Below are 17,895 nucleotides of genomic sequence, written 5' to 3'. Positions count from 1 at the left end.
CGGCATGAATTTCAGTTTTTATGGCCAATGTAATTAGCTGATGTCTAACTAGCCAATAATATGGGTTTTTGAAGCCATTTCATTAAACCGCCACCCCTGCGAGCTTCCCCACTTCCTGTTCTCACATCATACGTCTTCCTCTTTATCTTCTCCTTCATCTTCTCAGTTACTATGGTGATGGGTATCCCCACTGTGAGGCGGAAGGTGAAGTCTTATCTGTCGGAGACACTGCGCTCGCTGATAGACAAGCTGTCACCAGAGGAGAAGCTCGACTGCGTCATCATCGTCTACGTTGGGGAGGTGAGATCTCAAAATCATCCAGTACGAGTCATAGCAGCACACTCTGTTTAATGTCAAAGGTCAGTGTGTGTATAATGTGTTGGTCTGTCTCTGCAGACGGACGTGGACTATGTTAACAGCGTGGTAGCTGGCCTGGAGAAAGAGTGAGTTCACTTCTCTGCATTTACTTCAGTAACATTTTGAGGTTTTTATACTGTACTTGAATAAAACCAATGCCTTCTACTTTATATTTCTTCTCCACTACATATCAGAGGTCAGGATTTTACTTTTACAGTCATTAAATACCTAAAGTTACTTTGCAGATTTAGATTAAAAGATAACACATCAATAAAACGTTTGTTTGGCCTAGAGTGAAATCAAAAGCTGCCCAGTAGTATCCAGACTATTAAATTAGCTAAACATTCACCATCTGTAACAAACACATTCAAATATTTCATTTGGAAATGAGCCATAATGTGTAATGAGTACTTTTACTTTTCTTATTTTAGTTATTTTTTGCTGATTCTTGTGAACTTAGCTTTAGTAACATTTTGAATGAAGGACTTGGAATTACATTTTTATTTTATTTGTATTTATTTATTTTATTCATTCATTTGTTTAAGTAAAAGTACTTCTCTGCTTCCTGACAGGCGCACAACATGTTGGTAACACGTGTAAGGAATGAAATGAAATAGTGTGTTTCCCCTTTTTCCTCCAGGTTTTCTATAGAGCTGACTTCAGGTTTGCTGGAGGTGATCTCCCCACCCACCGCCTATTACCCCGAGCTAACCAACCTCAAGGAGACTTTTGGAGACTCCAAAGAGAGAGTCAAGTAAGAACTCACAGCCAAGGAATGTGTGTTATCTCTGTCTTCACTGCTCTGACATTCAATCAGGAAAAATGTGATAGAAATCATCATGGTAATCATGTAGAAACCGGCCCTGAGATACAGGAGAGCTGTGATGAGGATTGCAGGAAAGAGAAAGATGAGTCAGGGGGAGAGTGGGAGGGGGCGAGAGAGCGGGGGCTTTAAGGTAGGCGGCCGAGGTACTTGTTATTCCACAGGCATTTTTCAAAGTCACATCAAGGTCATCAGCAGCCCCCTCTATCTCGTTCTCCCTGTAGTGCTCCCTCTTTATATCCTCTGTACTTATCTTCTCTTTAAAGTCGGCTAACAACTGGCTTCATTAGAAATATGTTTATCTTGCAGTTTGTGCCAACTACTTACAGTGCGCTCTGATAATAGACTGTAGGCCCAGAGGAGGATGTGCTATGTTTGGATATGGGTGACTGTGAGCACACATTTGATCTGATAGCTGAACGGTTAGGATCTTGTGTTATACGGACTATTGTATTAAAGGATTATGTTTTAGAGCTGCAACAATTAGTGAAGCAACATGAAATTAATTGCTATCTTTTTTGATAATCACCTAATAGTTAAAATATTTTCTTATGCAAAAATGCAGTTTACACACTTTCAAATATGGAAATGTCGTGCGTTTGGCTGTTTTATATCGTGTTAAAGAGGCCTTGTTATGCTTATTTTAAGGTTTCATAATTGTACTGTACAATAACTGTTTCCAGAAGTAAGACATGGAGGCGTCTCAGGCAGGGTGTGTGGGAGAGAAACTACCTCTTAAATGAACTTTGGGATTTGCAAACCATTTACATGCACAAAAACCTATGTCACACACTACAGGAAAGGGAAAACAGGGCCTCTTTAAACTGAATATATAGATTATTTAAAGACAGAATTTGAGCTGTGACTAAAAAATGTACAGCCCAAACAATGATTGAGAAAATAGTCCTCAGGAAAATACCACCAAAAATCTGTGTGTGTGTGTGTGTGTGTGTGTGTGTGTGTGTGTGTGTGTGTGTGTGTGTGTTCATCCAAGTAATTGAGGTAGAAAAGGCGTAATAGATGCCCTTACTGATAAAACTGCAGCAACACTTGACCACCTGGCTGAGTTTAAGCACACATGCATCCATGCCAACATATTTATAGAGTCCGTTCACCTGAGTGTAAAAAATGTGTGTGCATTGGTGTGTGTGCGCCATCCTTCACACCTGCTCCCTGGCAGCATCACAAACACCTGCTGCCTGCGCGGAACAACAGCGATAACTCAGGCTGCAACAAGGGCAGATCATTCAGATCAGACCATTAGTGTGACAGTGTTGCTTTATAAATTATTCAGGTAGAGTCTGCGGTTCAGTGTACATGAGAATACCTGATTTGCACAATTGGGCTTTTTTTACATGTAAAGCAGACGGTCTATCCCAGAGGGTAACTTTTTGAAATACAATAGGATGAGTTTTATTGTCTCAAATATTGTTTGAATTAGCCAAAGATAATACGGTCAGCACCCCTTTGTAAACGGATAATAAGAGAAAGGAAAAGTCTTTTCCTGGTTCCCTTCCCCTTCTCACTCTTTGTTTTTTTCAGATGGCGAACCAAGCAGAATCTGGACTACTCCTTCCTCATGATGTATGCTGTGAGCAAAGGAGTTTATTATGTCCAGGTATGTCCTTTTAACCAGAATCAAATAAAGGTTCCCATAGCAACTTGTTGGAGTGCCTTTTAAGGACTCTGCCTACAGTTACTCATACGTGTCAGCGTGAAGCTTGTTACTAGGCAAAGATATGTCGTGTTATTGCAGATATTCATCAGCGTGGATGCATCACCAGTGTTGTTTCTTTAGACTGAAGCCAGTTTCTCCTATTCTCAGCCTAATCCTCTTAGACTTCTACATCACTTATGTGTTTCCTCTAGGCGTCTAACTTGGGAATGTTTCCTTGAATGTTTACTCTCACACCATGCACCAAGTTTTTGTTGTTAATTTCCCAACTTTCTGTCCCATGCATGCCGTATGTCTTTACCATTCTCTGCTCGGAGGAAGAGGTATTGCCCGTTCGACCTCTGCTGCTACTGTAGTTTAGTGTTTCCTAGCTCAGGCCACAGTGTTGTCCTTAAGTAGAAGAGTCTCCTTGTTGATTTCCAATAGCAACCTCACCTCTTTTTCTCCCGTTTTTTTCTTCAGCTGGAGGATGACATCGTGGCCAAGCCTAACTACTTTGCCACCATGAAGAACTTCGCCCTGCAGCTTTCGTCGGAGGACTGGATGATCCTGGAGTTTTCTCAGCTGGGTTTTATTGGTACGACCCGTATGATCAATACTCAGCATCGACTGTCGAATGGAGCACTATCTGAAAGCCAAAAAGTTGCATTTCCTGGCTCTCAATAGTGATCATTTTCTGGATACAGAGCAGCCAGTTGTGAAGATATCTATATGATAATGATCGCTGTAGAAATTGGGTCATTGTGATGTACTACGATTTGGCAAGGAAAGGCAAATCCATCTTTAGGAAATCCCTAAAATATGTTTTTCTTTATTCGTCTTGTCCTTAGTGACGCCGTGCAGGATCTATGGACAACTCTAAACCTTCCTTATTTCCTCTTTCCTCCAGGAAAAATGTTCCAGGCTCCGGACCTGAACCTCATTGTCGAGTTCATCTTCATGTTCTATAAGGAGAAGCCCATCGACTGGCTGCTGGACCACATCCTCTGGGTCAAAGTCTGCAACCCAGAGAAAGATGCGGTATGCGGGGAGACCACTAGATTTGTAAGTCAGTGTCAGTGTAAGCAGTCAAGGTCTCATGATTCCTCCCTGTATTATTTTATAGAAACACTGCGAGCGGCAGAAGTCCAGCCTGCGTGTGCGCTTCAGACCCTCCCTGTTTCAACACGTGGGACTCCATTCTTCTCTCGCTGGGAAGATCCAGAAGCTCACAGTGAGTCTCACGGCCCTGCTTTCATTTATTTGTCTCAACATGAGGGTCTTCTTTCTGTATAGAGATGTTAATTTCCCCCTCTATATGTGTCTACAGGACAAGGATTTCCTGAAGCCTCTGCTCCACAAGATGCACGTCAACCCTCCAGCTGAGGTTTCCACTTCAGTGAAGGTATCATCCAGGGTTCCCATAACATATTTTGTCTCTCTGACTTTGATTTATAGTGTTCTGAGGCGTTTTAAAGAAACCTACCTGTCTTGAAAGTCTTAATTTAAGATAGGAATAGTCTAAGATAGGATTTTTCAACAACAGGCACTTCACTGAAAGACAGGTGAGTTTCAGGTGTCTGTAGCATCACGGCATGGGCAGCCTGTATCTGCTGATGAGCGTTTCATCCTCAAACCATAAAGTTAATTTGTGCCTGATTTCACCTGTTAGCTTTTTGTTGGTTGTGTAAAAGCAATTAAAGAGCAGCTGTACAGATTAGACTAGTTTGGTTGAAAAGTTACAGCTAGCTTAAAGACAGTTTAACGTTTGTCCAAAATTAGGTGTGTTTATTTCAAATTGGGGATGCTTTTGTAATACACTTTTAATATCTTAATTGTAAGGAAGGAAACAATGACTCAGGAGCTGCTTATCCATAACGACTCATTCCGAATCAGGTCCTAAACTTGATCACCTTTGCTCCCAAACAGTAGATTGGATTTTCAAATAAGGAAGTATCTGTAATAAAGCTTCAGCCTAATTCATAAAAATAACACAAAAAAACAAATGATTCTTTCTACTCAACGTCCGTCAGCTTTACAATCAGTGATTAAGGTGGAGCCAAACATGTGATGTGTCACAGGTGTACCAGGGTCACACGCTGGAGAAGACGTACCTGGGAGAGGACTTCTTCTGGGCCATCACTCCGAAAGCAGGAGACTACATCCTCTTCAAATTTGACCGACCTGTTAGCATAGAGAAGTAAGTGTGAGGGCTTTATCTGATAATATGATTAGCATAGATTTATAATAACTATGTCGGCCATGGAAGCACATGCAAAACCTTTCTCCTCGCTTTCCTCCGCCTCTTGCCATTTAGTGCTTCAGGTTGAGCTTCACTGTGTGTGTGAGTGTGTCTCTTCAGGGATCCGGCTGAGCTAATGAGGGTGCTCTAAAATAAGCTTCCTCGGGTCAGCCTCCTACTCCCTCTGGAGCCGTGGAGAAGGTGGGAGCAAGACAGAGAATATAAAGAGATCTGATCGAGAAAACGTTACAGCAGCGGGGAGGGGATGTTTAGATTCAGTCATGTGGAGATTCATTTTATGGTGGTGAACGAATTCATTGCACTCGTAAAGATAACGTTTGGACCATGAGACAAGTGCATCAGATTGTCGGTTTCTGTGGCCGTGAGCAGCCGTCTACTTTTTCTCTCTCTGACTCTTTGAGTGTTTTGTCTGTTTTTGAATGACAGCAATAACACCAGCCCAGACTCGTTTTGCCTTGCTGATTAGAAAACACGTCATCACTTCTTCTGCCTCCTACTATGTGCTGTTAACCTTCAAAGGGTTCATAGGGTCAGGAAAAACTGGAAAATCCATGTAATTTAAACCAAACTGTTCTGGAAAGTTATTGATTCAGTTTCATTTTTTCTGGAACTAAATGTTTTTATTTATCCCAAAGGTGAGAAGCAGGACACAGCACATGTACAACACTTATTTCCCCTTAAGCATAAATATCGTGTCTGATTGCTGGCTGTGTTGTTGGACGTTAAACACTAACTTTATCATTTATATTATATACCTTTACAGAATGTTTGGAAAAAGTTACCTTAAGTCATGGAAATCAATCATCCAGAATGTGTAGCAACCTTGTTTCATAAAAGTAGAACCTCAAACTGAAACCCGCCTTGTTTCAGGGGAAGTAAGGGAAGCATGATCGTGCTTTTCTTCCTTGAATCTCTTAAGTGAAGCTCACATTTCCCTCTGTGCCCACACTTTGTGAATTCAAATCATCCTCTGAAATCTATTGAGATTCCTCAGCTGGCTAAGAAGGATAGTGCAATGGTTAATGTTCAAAACCTCTAGCTATGACCTGAATATGAGATCTGGGAAGCAAACGCTTTGAAAATTAGCCGACTCGGAGTTAACAAAAAAAGATGTGCAACTCACACAGCAATTTATTTCATGACCATAATTTGCCTAATTACGCATCCATAAGTTTCTTGGTGATCCACCACGAGGGAAAATGTGCAAGAAGGCCTGTCTATGGATGCAAATATTCAAACGAATGCTTGATCTGGCAGGTTCCTGTTCCGCAGTGGTAACCAAGAGCACCCAGGGGACAGAATCGAGAATACCACTGTGGAAATACTGCCTGTTTCGGTAGGAAAACACACACACACACACACACACTTACACACTTACACACACACACACACACACACACACGCAGTCACCCTTCTCTGGTGTGATGTGCAAACGGTTTTGATTAAATTACATTGAGTGGTTGCTCTTAGGCGCGTAGCATATTGATTATTGACAGGAATGTGAACATGACAGAATCGTTGCTGCGCCCGAAGCAATACATCCTGACGCTGTGGTTCACACTCCCTGTGCAGGCACACATGTTAGCATCTATTTAGAGTGCTGCGTAAATGAGAGATCATTACAAAAGTTGTTTGTGTCTCATGTTTGTACTCTTTTTTTTTTTTATATACTGATGTTCTATATGTTAGGTACCCGGACTTCAGACCAAAGAAAAGTACAAGCGAACTGAAGACCGATTTTACAGGATCGGTGAGTCTGAGTTCACACACACTGAAACATGGTTATCAGATTGTACACACACACTGACGATAACCACAGTGTATAAAAAAGTGTGTGTTCACCGTCTCGGCCTTTTTTCTATTTTTCATTCTCATTTTAATCTGAAGTTTTTCTGCTCTTCCTGGAGTCTTTATATTTTTGCTGACAATATTCAAATTTGCTTTTAGTTTCCTACCTGTTTCGTTTAAATGTTCTTTGTGGATTTGATTTTCTAAGATAAGATGAATTGAGGTATTAAACAGGCAAACATTTAAAACAAAGGATAGGACCGGTAATAAAGACACAATAGAATGAAGAAATTAGATTCAAATGCCATTGCAGTACTGATAAATCAAAATTGCCATGTGCAACAACAAAACAACCTGTAAAGTGCAGCGTGAATTATAGTATAAAATAAGACAGATATTAAAAAGGTTAAGGATATAGAGTATGAACAGAAGTATAGAAATTGAATACGCTATAGAGCAGTTTCAAGTATAGACACTATAGACGGAATAAATAGGAACAAACTATAGACCCTTTTAAAACGTAAATAAATAAGTGTAAGTACACCATAGAAAAATATAGATGTTCAGACCGTTTTATTAATACTGATAAGTAAATACAGCTTATGTGCAAAAGTCAGTCACTGGGTATCCAGGTGAGGTGATTTAAGGCCATGTGTGAAACATTAAGTTAATATTCTTCCAGTGAGTCTGTTCATGTTGCCCTCTCACTTCAGCACCCAGTGATTGATTATTAGTTCTGGGCTCACCCTATAAATATGATTTACAATCCCTAATATTGTCTTTGTGTCTGCTTGAACACTCAGGTCAGTTTGAGAAGGGTGTGGCCGAGGGAGTCGTGGATCCTTCTTTCAATCCCATCATAGCTCTACGGCTCTCTGTCCTCAAAGACTCGGCGGTGTGGGCCATCCTCAGTGAAGTGAGCTAAACACACACTTGTTCTTCTCCTGTCAAATCACGTGATCAACCCCACTTTCTCAAGATGCATACTGCCTCGTTTTTTTAAATCTAATAACACTTGTAACGCTCCGCTCTCCTGCAGATACATATAAAGAGGATCGCAGGCTGACTCTGGAGCATGAATCACGGCCCCCCAGGGGACCAGACTCTCCTGATTGCTTACGCAGGGCTTCTGGCACCTAGCAACCAGCAGTGAAGTCATCCGAGCCCGCTGTCTGAGGAGCGCCGCCTCCCTGTACCCCGCTCTTCCTGGCGTCCTTTTTTTTTTGTTTTTTGCTTCCCATCGATCGGTTCCTCCATTTCTCTCTGCATCTCTCACTCACTCTTGTGCTCTTAAGTCATTTCTCGAGAATGTGAATACTACTGTCCTGAAGTACAACAACTGAGTGCGTGAAGGCATTCTGCTCCGGTTCTCAAAGTCACTGTGTTGCTCAGCGGCTTTGAACCCAATCGGAAAAAATGGACAAACGAGGACAAATCATCACATCTGGGGAGAACCGGTCATCTGGTGTCGATGCTGCCAAATCCTCCTCCTCCTGTTATTCAATGCTGCCACCCTTTGGGCCAGCTGGGGCGTTGCACTGTCACTAAAGCCTCAGCAAAATAGCCCACGATGATGAAGAATGTTGTCATCGCTAACGGCCAGTCGCTCTCTGTTCCTGACAGAGATGACAGAGCTCTAGATTAACACCAGCCCAAACAATGTTTCCCTCAGCCCCAGAGTATTGTCCGCCACACTTCAAATACTCCACTTGTCCTGAAACATACACTCAGGATGAGCTTGTTCCAAAATCCTGCCTGTAGCTAGTCAGAAATAACTTTGACTAAACTGTAGGGCCACTTTCTGAGATAACTACCCTGATCCGCCAAGAAAATAAGTACCATGACACCATATCTCACCTCCTGTCTGACGAGCCGTGTGACCTCAGTGTCCATTTACAGTAAAACCAATCAGACATTGCCTTGGCGTCATTTTCCCGAAACAATATATTGTTATATTGATATATTATTATACAGCTATGACGATCTATGAAGGTGACTTAATTTATTTGAAATAAATCTTTAATTTGTACAAGAGGTAAACTATATTTTTATTCTATTGAGAGATGTTTATGGTAGTTCAGAGTCTGTTTTTATTTGTGTACTGTTGTGTTTTTCTTTCGTTTGTTGCCTAAATTGCTACTCTACATTTTCTTTTCATTATTGCAGCTGCTTGCAAACTTTTGTCTGCAGGTGCTCAGGTCAGTTCTTTTCACTTGAAGCGAAACGTTTGATGTTCATTTTCACTTCTTAAAGACTGAATGGTAGGAGAGCTGAGAATAGATTCTGGTGAAGAAGTTGTGGGTCAAAATTGGAAAACAAAATTGTGCCTTAAATCCAGGTCCCTTGAAATTGTCTCTGCAACATTATTCCAGTCTCTCACTCTTGCCTACACTTTGATTGCTGGATATACTAATATTTTTAAAATAACATAAAAAGTCAAATAAGTTATTGGATGTTTTGATCAATATCTAAGTGAAAGTGGTTTTAAAAAAAAGATAGGGGGTGTTTTTTTTTTTTTTTACCAGATCTGAAACAGTGTGATTTGCACTGCTTTTTCACCTTTTTTTTGCCATCACACCTTTCACCATTGTACTTAAATTTCCCATCTTCCCATTAGTTCATTTCACTGACAATTCCACATGACGGCCTATTTTGTCCAATAGAGTATCTGTTTTTTGATGGGACAGAATATCATGACTACTGATGATTGCGCCTTTTGTTGTAAGATTTGACTGAGGTTGTGTAGTTCTTTCACTGATTGTAAATGTATAAAAAAGCAATGAACATTATCTCTCTTTACTCCCCTCACTCTTTCTGTTCTGCCTCATTTAATAGTTTATTGAAATTCACTCGTTTTGTGTTTGTGTGTGTGACCAATGTTTTTGAGTGGATGCAACTTCACTCATTTTACCTGTGAGTGGTTTATGGAAGGGGAAAGTGAAGTGCCTTTTTAGTGGAATTGTTTTTTCCTAGTCATGCTGTTCATGTGCATGAATATTGTTTCTTGTCTGAGCCGCCTCTTCATCAGTCTTTTTTTTGGGGGAGAAGATGAGAGCTACTTGGTGGTACATGAAGTGGAAGTGTCATTTTCAGTACTGCTAAAAGGACTTGCTTTCCCCTCTTGTTCTGGATCCACTGAATACATTAAGGCTGCATGAACGCTCATAAATCTCCTTCTGATCCCCCTCACTGTATTTATGGACAGGAGAAAAAACGATAAAAGGAACTCCTCCCCTCGATGAAAAACAAACCCACACACCCATCGGTTCATGTGCCTTCATCATGTACTTGTGTATGCCTGCCGCTGATGTTTTTGACATCATTTTCATGGACATCTTTGAAATAAAACATAAAAGTTGTTGGATGTCATGGCCATTCTTTTTCTGTGTTGTGATTTTGTTCCACATGCATTTATCATTCCATCTGTTTCCCCAGTTTCCAGAATAGATGTAAAATAAAAGGGAAAGTAAATATGTAAAAATGACCTTGAGCTTATTCGATTGTAGTTTTTCCACAAATGGATCAGAATTGGTCTGCTCAATGTTTAAAAAACAAAAAAATGGTAAAGGTAAAATGTGTTTGAACAGATCAATAATCTGTATGTAGAATATATATTTATTTTACAAATGTGAGTGTTCACAGATTGTGTTTTTGTGTGAAATTTCTTTGCGTATTTGCATATTTTTTTGTGAGTTTACACATTATTTTTTGCATTTGTGGAATGTGTTTTACATCAATATTGACACACAGATTATTGATCTGTAAAAAGAACGACAAGCCTTCCTTTATATTTACAAATTACATTTACAAATACGAGTCTGTCCACAAATGATTTTTGTGACAAACCCTCCATAAGAAACCTACACGGAAAAAAAACTACAAACCTTCCCAGCATGCACTTCTCAGCGTAACGTACTTCCCTTTTCCCATCATGCACTTTCACAAACATGGTGGCTGAGAGCTGCTTCCATAACATAGGTGGTGTCACTGCTCGTATGTTGTTGCAGTTGTGACTGTATGAATAAGAGTTTACTGGTGGTAAAGAGGATTCAGCACAATGCCGAAATACTACGAGGAGAAAGAGGAGGACACCAGAGCCTGCGCCGGGATCAGAGAGGACTTCAAGGCCTGTCTGCTGGAGCACGACTGCGTGGTGAAGGTAGGAAAAACGTCCTCTAGAGATAAGAAACATTTAAGTTCAACGCATCTTAATTAGTTAACCCTTAAACCCGTGAAGAGTTCTTCATGGACAACTCATTTACTTCCCCTCTAACCCATAGGCTGTATAACCGTCACCCCATTAACAACTTTTCCCGAGTTGTTTGTATTGAAAATAATATTCAAACATGTTTTATAGACATGTACTCAACATTAAGAAATGCATAATAATAATAATTAAATATAATAAATACACCGAATTATCTTAATAAACCAGTGGTGGACAATCATTAGGTAGTTTCACTCAAGTATTGTGCTTAAGTAAGCCTACCTCTTTGTATTTTTCTCTAAATTTGAAGCTAGTTTATACTTCTTATAGACTATATTTTAGGGGAAAATATTGTACTTTTTACATTTCATTTAACACTCAAAGTTACTAGCTTCTGTGTACACTTAAACACACATGATGTGCTGATGGTATAATGCATTACTGACTGTACTACTAAGCTTCACAGTATTAGTATCTACATTTGGTCCACATCAACAATCTACAGCACAAAAATGCTCCTACATGTAGAACATGAAAAACATTATAATAACCATCAAAATGTAATACCGCAAAAAGATCAATTACTTTTACTTTTGATATTTGAAGTCCATAATCATTATTGATTTTACAAAGGCATCGAATACATTACATTGCACATTGCAATCTAAAAAGTTTTTTGTCAAACCTGTAGTTTTAGGTAGTTATTTTAAATTAAGGACAGGCTCTGTCCTCTTCTCGTTCAGGGTGTCCATCTTGAAAAAATCCTCAAATGTCATCCCTAACTAAGATAAAACAACATTTCAAACTGAGTGAGTTTGTCCAATGAGATTCAATACTGCATTTGTGGGAGGGAATGCATGTTTTGCTCATGGGAAGTGTCCAGTGTATTCTAACTGGTTCTTGTTTTGTCAGGAGGGGAAGCTGCCCAGTGAGTGTTTGAAGGAGGGCCACTGCAAAGCCCTGCAGACGTCCTTCTTTGAGTGCAAGAGGTCTATGGTAAGTCATTTATAATTACACAAAAGCATTGGTGCAACTACAAAGCCAAAGAAAGGGGAAGAATAAGGAGTACAGGGAATGTTTTATCTTCCTCTTTCCTGCTGTGTATGCGGGCTGTGTTTTCCCAGAGTGGTCAGAAGCTGAACGAAACAGAAAATTGCTGAGAATGATTCAATTAAATTCTGTCTTTTTCTTTTTACAGATTGACACAAGGTCTCGGTTCAGAGGAAGGAAAGGATATTGAAGATCCAACTCTGGACATGTGTACATACTTGTATTTATTTGGCTAAATCACTCATCAGCGCGGCTCACTAGTCTGAAGATGTGCAGCCTCATCTGAAGGACACGTGTCGAGAAAGTGGGCAGTAAAGGACTACTGAACAATAATCTAACATACACCAGACACAAAGAACATGGGAGCTTTTTATGAATGAATGAGTGTGTTTGTTGTGCTATGAGTTGATGTAATTAAAGAAATAATGAATAATACATATTAAGAGTTTTTATTCAAATTTTAATAACTCATCTGAAATACCATGTATATGCAATTACAATTGCAACTGTCTTACAATTGAGGTAGAAAGTGGCCTGAACAACTCATGGACATGTTAGACAAATCACACTGTAGCCAATATTTGATCGGGGGAAATGTGTATCAATATTTTAAATACTGTAGTGCTGAAAAGCTGTTTTGTACCGATCGCTGCAAAATTCACACCATAGTTCTTTTGTGATGAAAATTAGAATCTCATTCCTATATTCATATTGCAATATCAGCCAAAAATAATCACAATTATATATTTTCTAAATGTTTTAAGCCTTAGTAGTGTGTCTTAAACATTAAAATTGCACGGTACAAAATGAGTGTTACATCCTTGCTGCTAGAGACAATGCAAAGTCACAGTTTGTTGTTAGTCGCACAAGTTTATACACAATATATTGCCTTTATTACTAAGAACACAAATAGAGAAATGAGCCAAAATGTGTGGACGGACAAGGTGACCTATAGTGTTTAAAGGTGTTATTTTAAAGCAGCTATCAGCATCTGCTTGAACTTCTCCATATCCACCTTCTTCATGATGCAAGCCTTGCGTTCCTTCTTCAGGAAGCCCACAGTATCCATGATCATCATGCCTCTGGTGTGTGTGCCCGTCAGCTCCACGCTCACCGGGTAATGGTCGCTCTCTGTGATGAACGAATCGTCCACGGCGGCTGCCATGGCGTACGAGTCACAGGAAATGAAACCTGTTCCGGCGACAAACTCTTTCTGAATGCGCTCGCTTTTAGACGCCTCGATGCTATGCCGGAAGATCCGGGCCATGAAGCGAGCTTTATCGGTGTCCTGCGCCAACCAGGCGTCGCAAAACTCCTGTCAAGAAAAAAAGAGATAAATATAAACGCATAGCAGTAACGATTCTCTGAAGAGTGCATTGATACATTAAAGGGGCCCTGTTATGCTCATTCTCAGGTTCATATCATATATTTTGACCCTCTTATGACATAAAAGGTGCTTTATTTTACATTCTACATGGCATCTTAAAATGCGTGAGCATGTTATGGTGTGATAGTGTGATAAGATGGCTTTCTCTGATATTCACCCATGTGTATTCTAGTGTCTGACTGAAGAAATGCAAAAGGTTATGGCTTGCAAGGTCTCTAGGACTCAGAGGCTTTTGTGCAATGCATGCTGGTAGATGTATGCACGGACTGAATTGCTCTATGGCCAGATTTCGGTCAATATATAGCATGCACTTTGAGGAATTTAATGCTTCATTCAGCTACATTTACCCAGTGATTCCACAAAGAATGTTGCCGTATTTTCTTTCTGACTTTTTAGAAAGGTTATGTGCTTTTGTCATAGAAATGATACGTGACTGTGTAAAAGGAAGCCTAACCCAGGACAGCTTGCTGTAGCAGGTGAACTCCCAGCAGGCCAGGTAGATGGGACAGTGGTAGTCGTTCAGCACGATGTATGCAGCTTCTGGATCAGCAGCAAAATTAAACTCGCCACACACTGTCGTGTTTCCTCGAGCTGTGGCGCAAAACACAGATGAAGCATGGTTACGTGATCATACAAAGGCAGATTAGGATCATTGTTAGCTAAAAAAAACAACTAAAAAGAACAGAGCAAAGGGAAGTGGGTAATTTTCCCCCAATAGACCAAGGAATTTCCAAGTTGTCAATTAATTTCTTGTCTTCCGGCGGCTTCTTTGGGTGACTTTGTGAAATAATGTAAATTGAAGGTTTTTCTTGCTAATTAATAACTTCATAATTTTTAAAAACAAAAATAGACCTAATATTCCATCCCATTGACAGACTAGTACATGATTTTACTGACATTCAGTGTTGCCTCCCATGATGTAGAGCGCTCTGAGTTTACTGGGCAGAGATGGATCCAGCCTCACAGCCAGAGCCAGGTTAGTGAGGGGAGCCGTGGCAACGAGAGTCACCTGGTGGGGGAATCAACACAAACCATAAATACCTCACAGAGGCACACACAAACAAAACACAACACACATTTTTGGGTCTGTAAAATGTCAGAAAATAGTGAAACATGTTTTAAATTTCAAACACATTCCGTTTAATAAGATATAAGCACACCCCCACACACACCCCTCACCTGTCCTGGGTTCTCCTTGACGATCCGGATCATGGCGGACACCGCGCCCTCCTCCTGCAGCAGATCCAGACCCGGGGCGTTGGGGTCCGGAGAGTCTCCCAGCCCGTCCTCCCCGTGGAAGTGTCCGGCACTCAGGCTGTTCCCAAGGATCGGCTTATCTGCCCCTTTAAACACTGGAATCTGTCACAAGACAAGAAGAACGAAAATCCCACAATGAAACATTTATACTGCTGTAATTATTACTCATCTTTCAATCAGTTTTACATCACACAGCCAAACCAGACAACTTGCCTGCACTTCTATATTGTTAATCTTTTACATTTGGGGTATTTCAATGTCATTTTACTACATTAAATGTTACTGGTGTATGAAATGTGCTATACAAAGGAAGTGGCCTTTCCTTTAAACTTTTCTACTCAAGTTAACCGTGCTCAAACTACTTCTGTACTTTTGTCCAGTTCCTGCCTCATAGCTTGAGGAACCAGAATTCGTTCTAGGGCAGTTTAAAAAAAGAACACACATATGACACTTGTCATTTCCCCTCACACTCTTAAGCAAACACTTTTACAATGGTCTGAAAAACTCCTGTACAATATAAACCAGTAAACCGTGTCAGGATCATAAAATACCTACACAGTGTAGTAAACAGTGCTGCACTCACCTCCAGTTTATTGCATGCTTGCAGAACTCGCAGTGTGTTCTTGCACACATTCTCCACCGTGGTGTTTCCATGCACACAGGTGACGCCAAGGACCTCCACGTTTGGGGCGGCCAGCGCCAACATGATGGCCTGAGCATCATCCACCCCACAGTCCACATCCAGAAGCAGCTTCTTACTCATCATGGACGCTGAGGAGCAAACAATAGTCCAGTGACAACAAAACACTGCTGCTCTGATAAACTTACACTTTAACTACTCTGGTAAATGAGTAAACTGCAGATAATGTTTACTATAAATCAATGATACGGAAAGCTTAACATTTCTGGTTGTTTAACAGAGTCGGTCAGCTAACCAATCAGAACAGACTTGGCTCTGGTTTACATTTTAGGTTTAAGTAGGTGCTGCAGCACAGGAAGTAAGAGCTTTTTGAACATAACATCTGGTAAACATGTCACAATAGAGGCACAAAACACAAATATGAACCTGACATTTTGCATAATGGGGCCTCTTCAGTTAACTTATTAAACAGATGTACATTTTTAACAGGACAACTCCTACCTGTAGCTGAGTGTGAGAATGATGAACAGTGTTTTTTTCCAGCTGCTTCACTTCCTCTCAGAGAATGGATCCACCACCGCTCAGCTGCAAACAACCTTTGAGCAGCAAGAAGAGGATCAGAGAATGAATGGAGAGGGTGGGCTGAATGGGAGGAGTTATGCAAGCAAAGTAAATAAAGGTAATATTATTTGAGCTTCTTGTTAATCATTCAGCGAGAAAATAAATATATTGTCAGACTTTAGATTAACACACAGATGCAAGACACATTAAAAGTGTATCCCACAGTACAAAAATACCCCATATACAGTCAGTCCTGGATAATTATTTTATTTTGTGTGATTGATGATGTGCATGTTGTCTTAATAATGTATGCAAGAAGGGTACAAGGACAAGTACCTCACATTTGTACTTGAGTGCAATACGTGGGTTAATGTCCTTTATAACATCACAACATATTTCATCATGTGAGAGTTTAAATGGAGTCACTAGTCTTTTGTTTCTGCCTAAGGAGCATGGACATGTGTATCACGCGTTCTTGATTTACACGGTGACCTGAAACAAAACAAGTTACCAAGAGAGATATCTGAAGGACATACTAATTGTAGCAAATCTCTGTGAATTTGCACAAACATCTCTCCAGGGTATAAAGTGTCACTCGCCTCACCTCCTGCAGAATCTAGGAGACGGTTTTGCAACAACTCTGATAATCAGTGCCATGCAGACAGATGGAGACAGAGAGCAGATACATACAGCGAGGTCTCACTCTGACATGATTTCTGAACACCAAAAACTGCACCGATTTAAGAGCAAAGGCTATATAAAGGTTAAGAGCAGGCTGTTAAAACTATATGGTGTTATGAGAACAACGTGTAGGCAAGTGGAAGCATACAATAAATCTAATAAATAGATTGATGCGAGTTAAAATATAGGGTTTATACATAAACATAAATCAAATATAGATATATACAATTTAGGTGGAAGTATTGCAAATTAATACACATAATGTAAAAAGGAATGTATTATAAATAAGGGTTACACACACATTAGTAAATATCTAAACACGAATATAGTAAATGTATAAAAAAGAAATATGATCATCAGAGTAAGGACCTTCATTTTCAGTCTCGACATTTGTTTGATTAAAGAAGTGACTCCTCTCTAAGCAAACAAAACATCTACAGCAATGACGTCATATCCGGTAATGCTTTTAAATGGGAACACACGTTTGTTTTGGTTTTCCAGTGCTAGCAAAACTCTTCATATACCTAAATACTACAATTCTTATTTTGAAAACAATATACTTTTACATCATTTTGGTGAATTCTTCCTTCACACAGGAAAAATAAAATCTCTGGAAGGCTGCCCAGTGCGGCTGGAGATTTAAAAAAGACATTTGAATATTTTTCTCCAAAAACTTCTGTGTCATGTGATCAAGTGACTTCAGGTCAATGCAGCATTTACACGGAAAGACTAGACGCATAAAGCAACTGTTGTTATTTTTTTTCCTATTATTTGCGTTTGTATAATTTGTTTCTGTATGTGTGTGTCACGTTATGAAGGTGACTTGAAAACAAAATAAAATATTGGTCCCAAAAAATAACACATTTACTTTTATTATAACCCGTAGAAGAGATGTTGGTGGCACTTGAATTTTCCATAACTATTTTACCAAAATTGAGAAATGTGATATTTTTCTAAACCTAATTGTGTATTTTAACCAAAGAGATGATTATTGTGTGAAGTTAATTTGGTAGCACTTCGCTGTATAACAGTGGAATTATTGAATATTTCCCTAAAGAAGGGTTTACTTTATGACACCTACCTTTAATTGCTTGCTCAAATTAATTCATAAATAAGACAAACATAAATATAGAGATATTTATTCTGACAGATTTAAAACATTTCACTGTGCAGCTACTTTTTAAAGATCCTTCTCTATGAGACAAACTTTAGATGATGAAATACTTT

At 39.7% G+C, this 17,895-nt stretch overlaps 3 protein-coding genes across 4 annotated transcripts in view; 2 read left to right on the top strand and 1 right to left on the bottom strand.

Moving 5' to 3' along the window:
• Positions 1–10,244, top strand: part of mgat4a (alpha-1,3-mannosyl-glycoprotein 4-beta-N-acetylglucosaminyltransferase A) — a 31,307-nt gene extending 21,063 nt beyond the window's left edge. Inside the window, exons 4-16 of the mRNA XM_063887999.1 lie at positions 167–300; positions 397–443; positions 998–1,111; positions 2,723–2,798; positions 3,318–3,432; positions 3,745–3,875; positions 3,961–4,068; positions 4,165–4,239; positions 4,916–5,034; positions 6,355–6,433; positions 6,787–6,847; positions 7,689–7,801; positions 7,925–10,244. Of these exons, the coding sequence (XP_063744069.1) occupies positions 167–300; positions 397–443; positions 998–1,111; positions 2,723–2,798; positions 3,318–3,432; positions 3,745–3,875; positions 3,961–4,068; positions 4,165–4,239; positions 4,916–5,034; positions 6,355–6,433; positions 6,787–6,847; positions 7,689–7,801; positions 7,925–7,951 (1,199 nt within the window). The 3' untranslated portion in view covers positions 7,952–10,244. The remainder of the gene's footprint in view (positions 1–166; positions 301–396; positions 444–997; positions 1,112–2,722; positions 2,799–3,317; positions 3,433–3,744; positions 3,876–3,960; positions 4,069–4,164; positions 4,240–4,915; positions 5,035–6,354; positions 6,434–6,786; positions 6,848–7,688; positions 7,802–7,924) is intronic.
• A 532-nt stretch (positions 10,245–10,776) lies between these two features.
• LOC134867801 (cytochrome c oxidase assembly factor 5) lies at positions 10,777–12,577 on the top strand. Its single transcript, XM_063888624.1, has 3 exons — positions 10,777–11,044; positions 12,005–12,088; positions 12,291–12,577. Exons 1-3 carry the CDS (start codon positions 10,943–10,945, stop codon positions 12,330–12,332), a joined length of 228 nt encoding a protein of 75 aa, XP_063744694.1. The 5' UTR covers positions 10,777–10,942; the 3' UTR covers positions 12,333–12,577.
• Positions 12,578–12,581: 4 nt separating this feature from the next.
• si:dkey-4e7.3 (uncharacterized protein LOC402865 homolog) lies at positions 12,582–16,696 on the bottom strand. Of its 2 annotated transcripts, none has more exons than XM_063888622.1 (7): positions 16,592–16,696; positions 15,928–16,022; positions 15,370–15,557; positions 14,709–14,888; positions 14,427–14,538; positions 13,984–14,120; positions 12,582–13,457 (listed from the first exon to the last, which is right to left on the bottom strand). In XM_063888622.1, exons 1-7 carry the CDS (start codon positions 16,642–16,644, stop codon positions 13,110–13,112), a joined length of 1,113 nt encoding a protein of 370 aa, XP_063744692.1. In that variant the 5' UTR covers positions 16,645–16,696; the 3' UTR covers positions 12,582–13,109. The 2 variants fall into 2 exon arrangements, with proteins under 2 accessions (XP_063744692.1, XP_063744693.1); XM_063888623.1 differs by having other exon boundaries at positions 16,524–16,598.
• Between the last annotated feature and the right edge of the window lie 1,199 nt (positions 16,697–17,895).

This window comes from Eleginops maclovinus, chromosome 7, assembly GCF_036324505.1.
Source record: "Eleginops maclovinus isolate JMC-PN-2008 ecotype Puerto Natales chromosome 7, JC_Emac_rtc_rv5, whole genome shotgun sequence".
In the NCBI taxonomy this organism is placed as follows: Eukaryota; Metazoa; Chordata; class Actinopteri; order Perciformes; family Eleginopidae; genus Eleginops; species Eleginops maclovinus.
The sequence above is the reverse complement of the archived record's forward strand: the minus strand, read 5'-3'. Positions and strand labels throughout refer to the sequence as shown.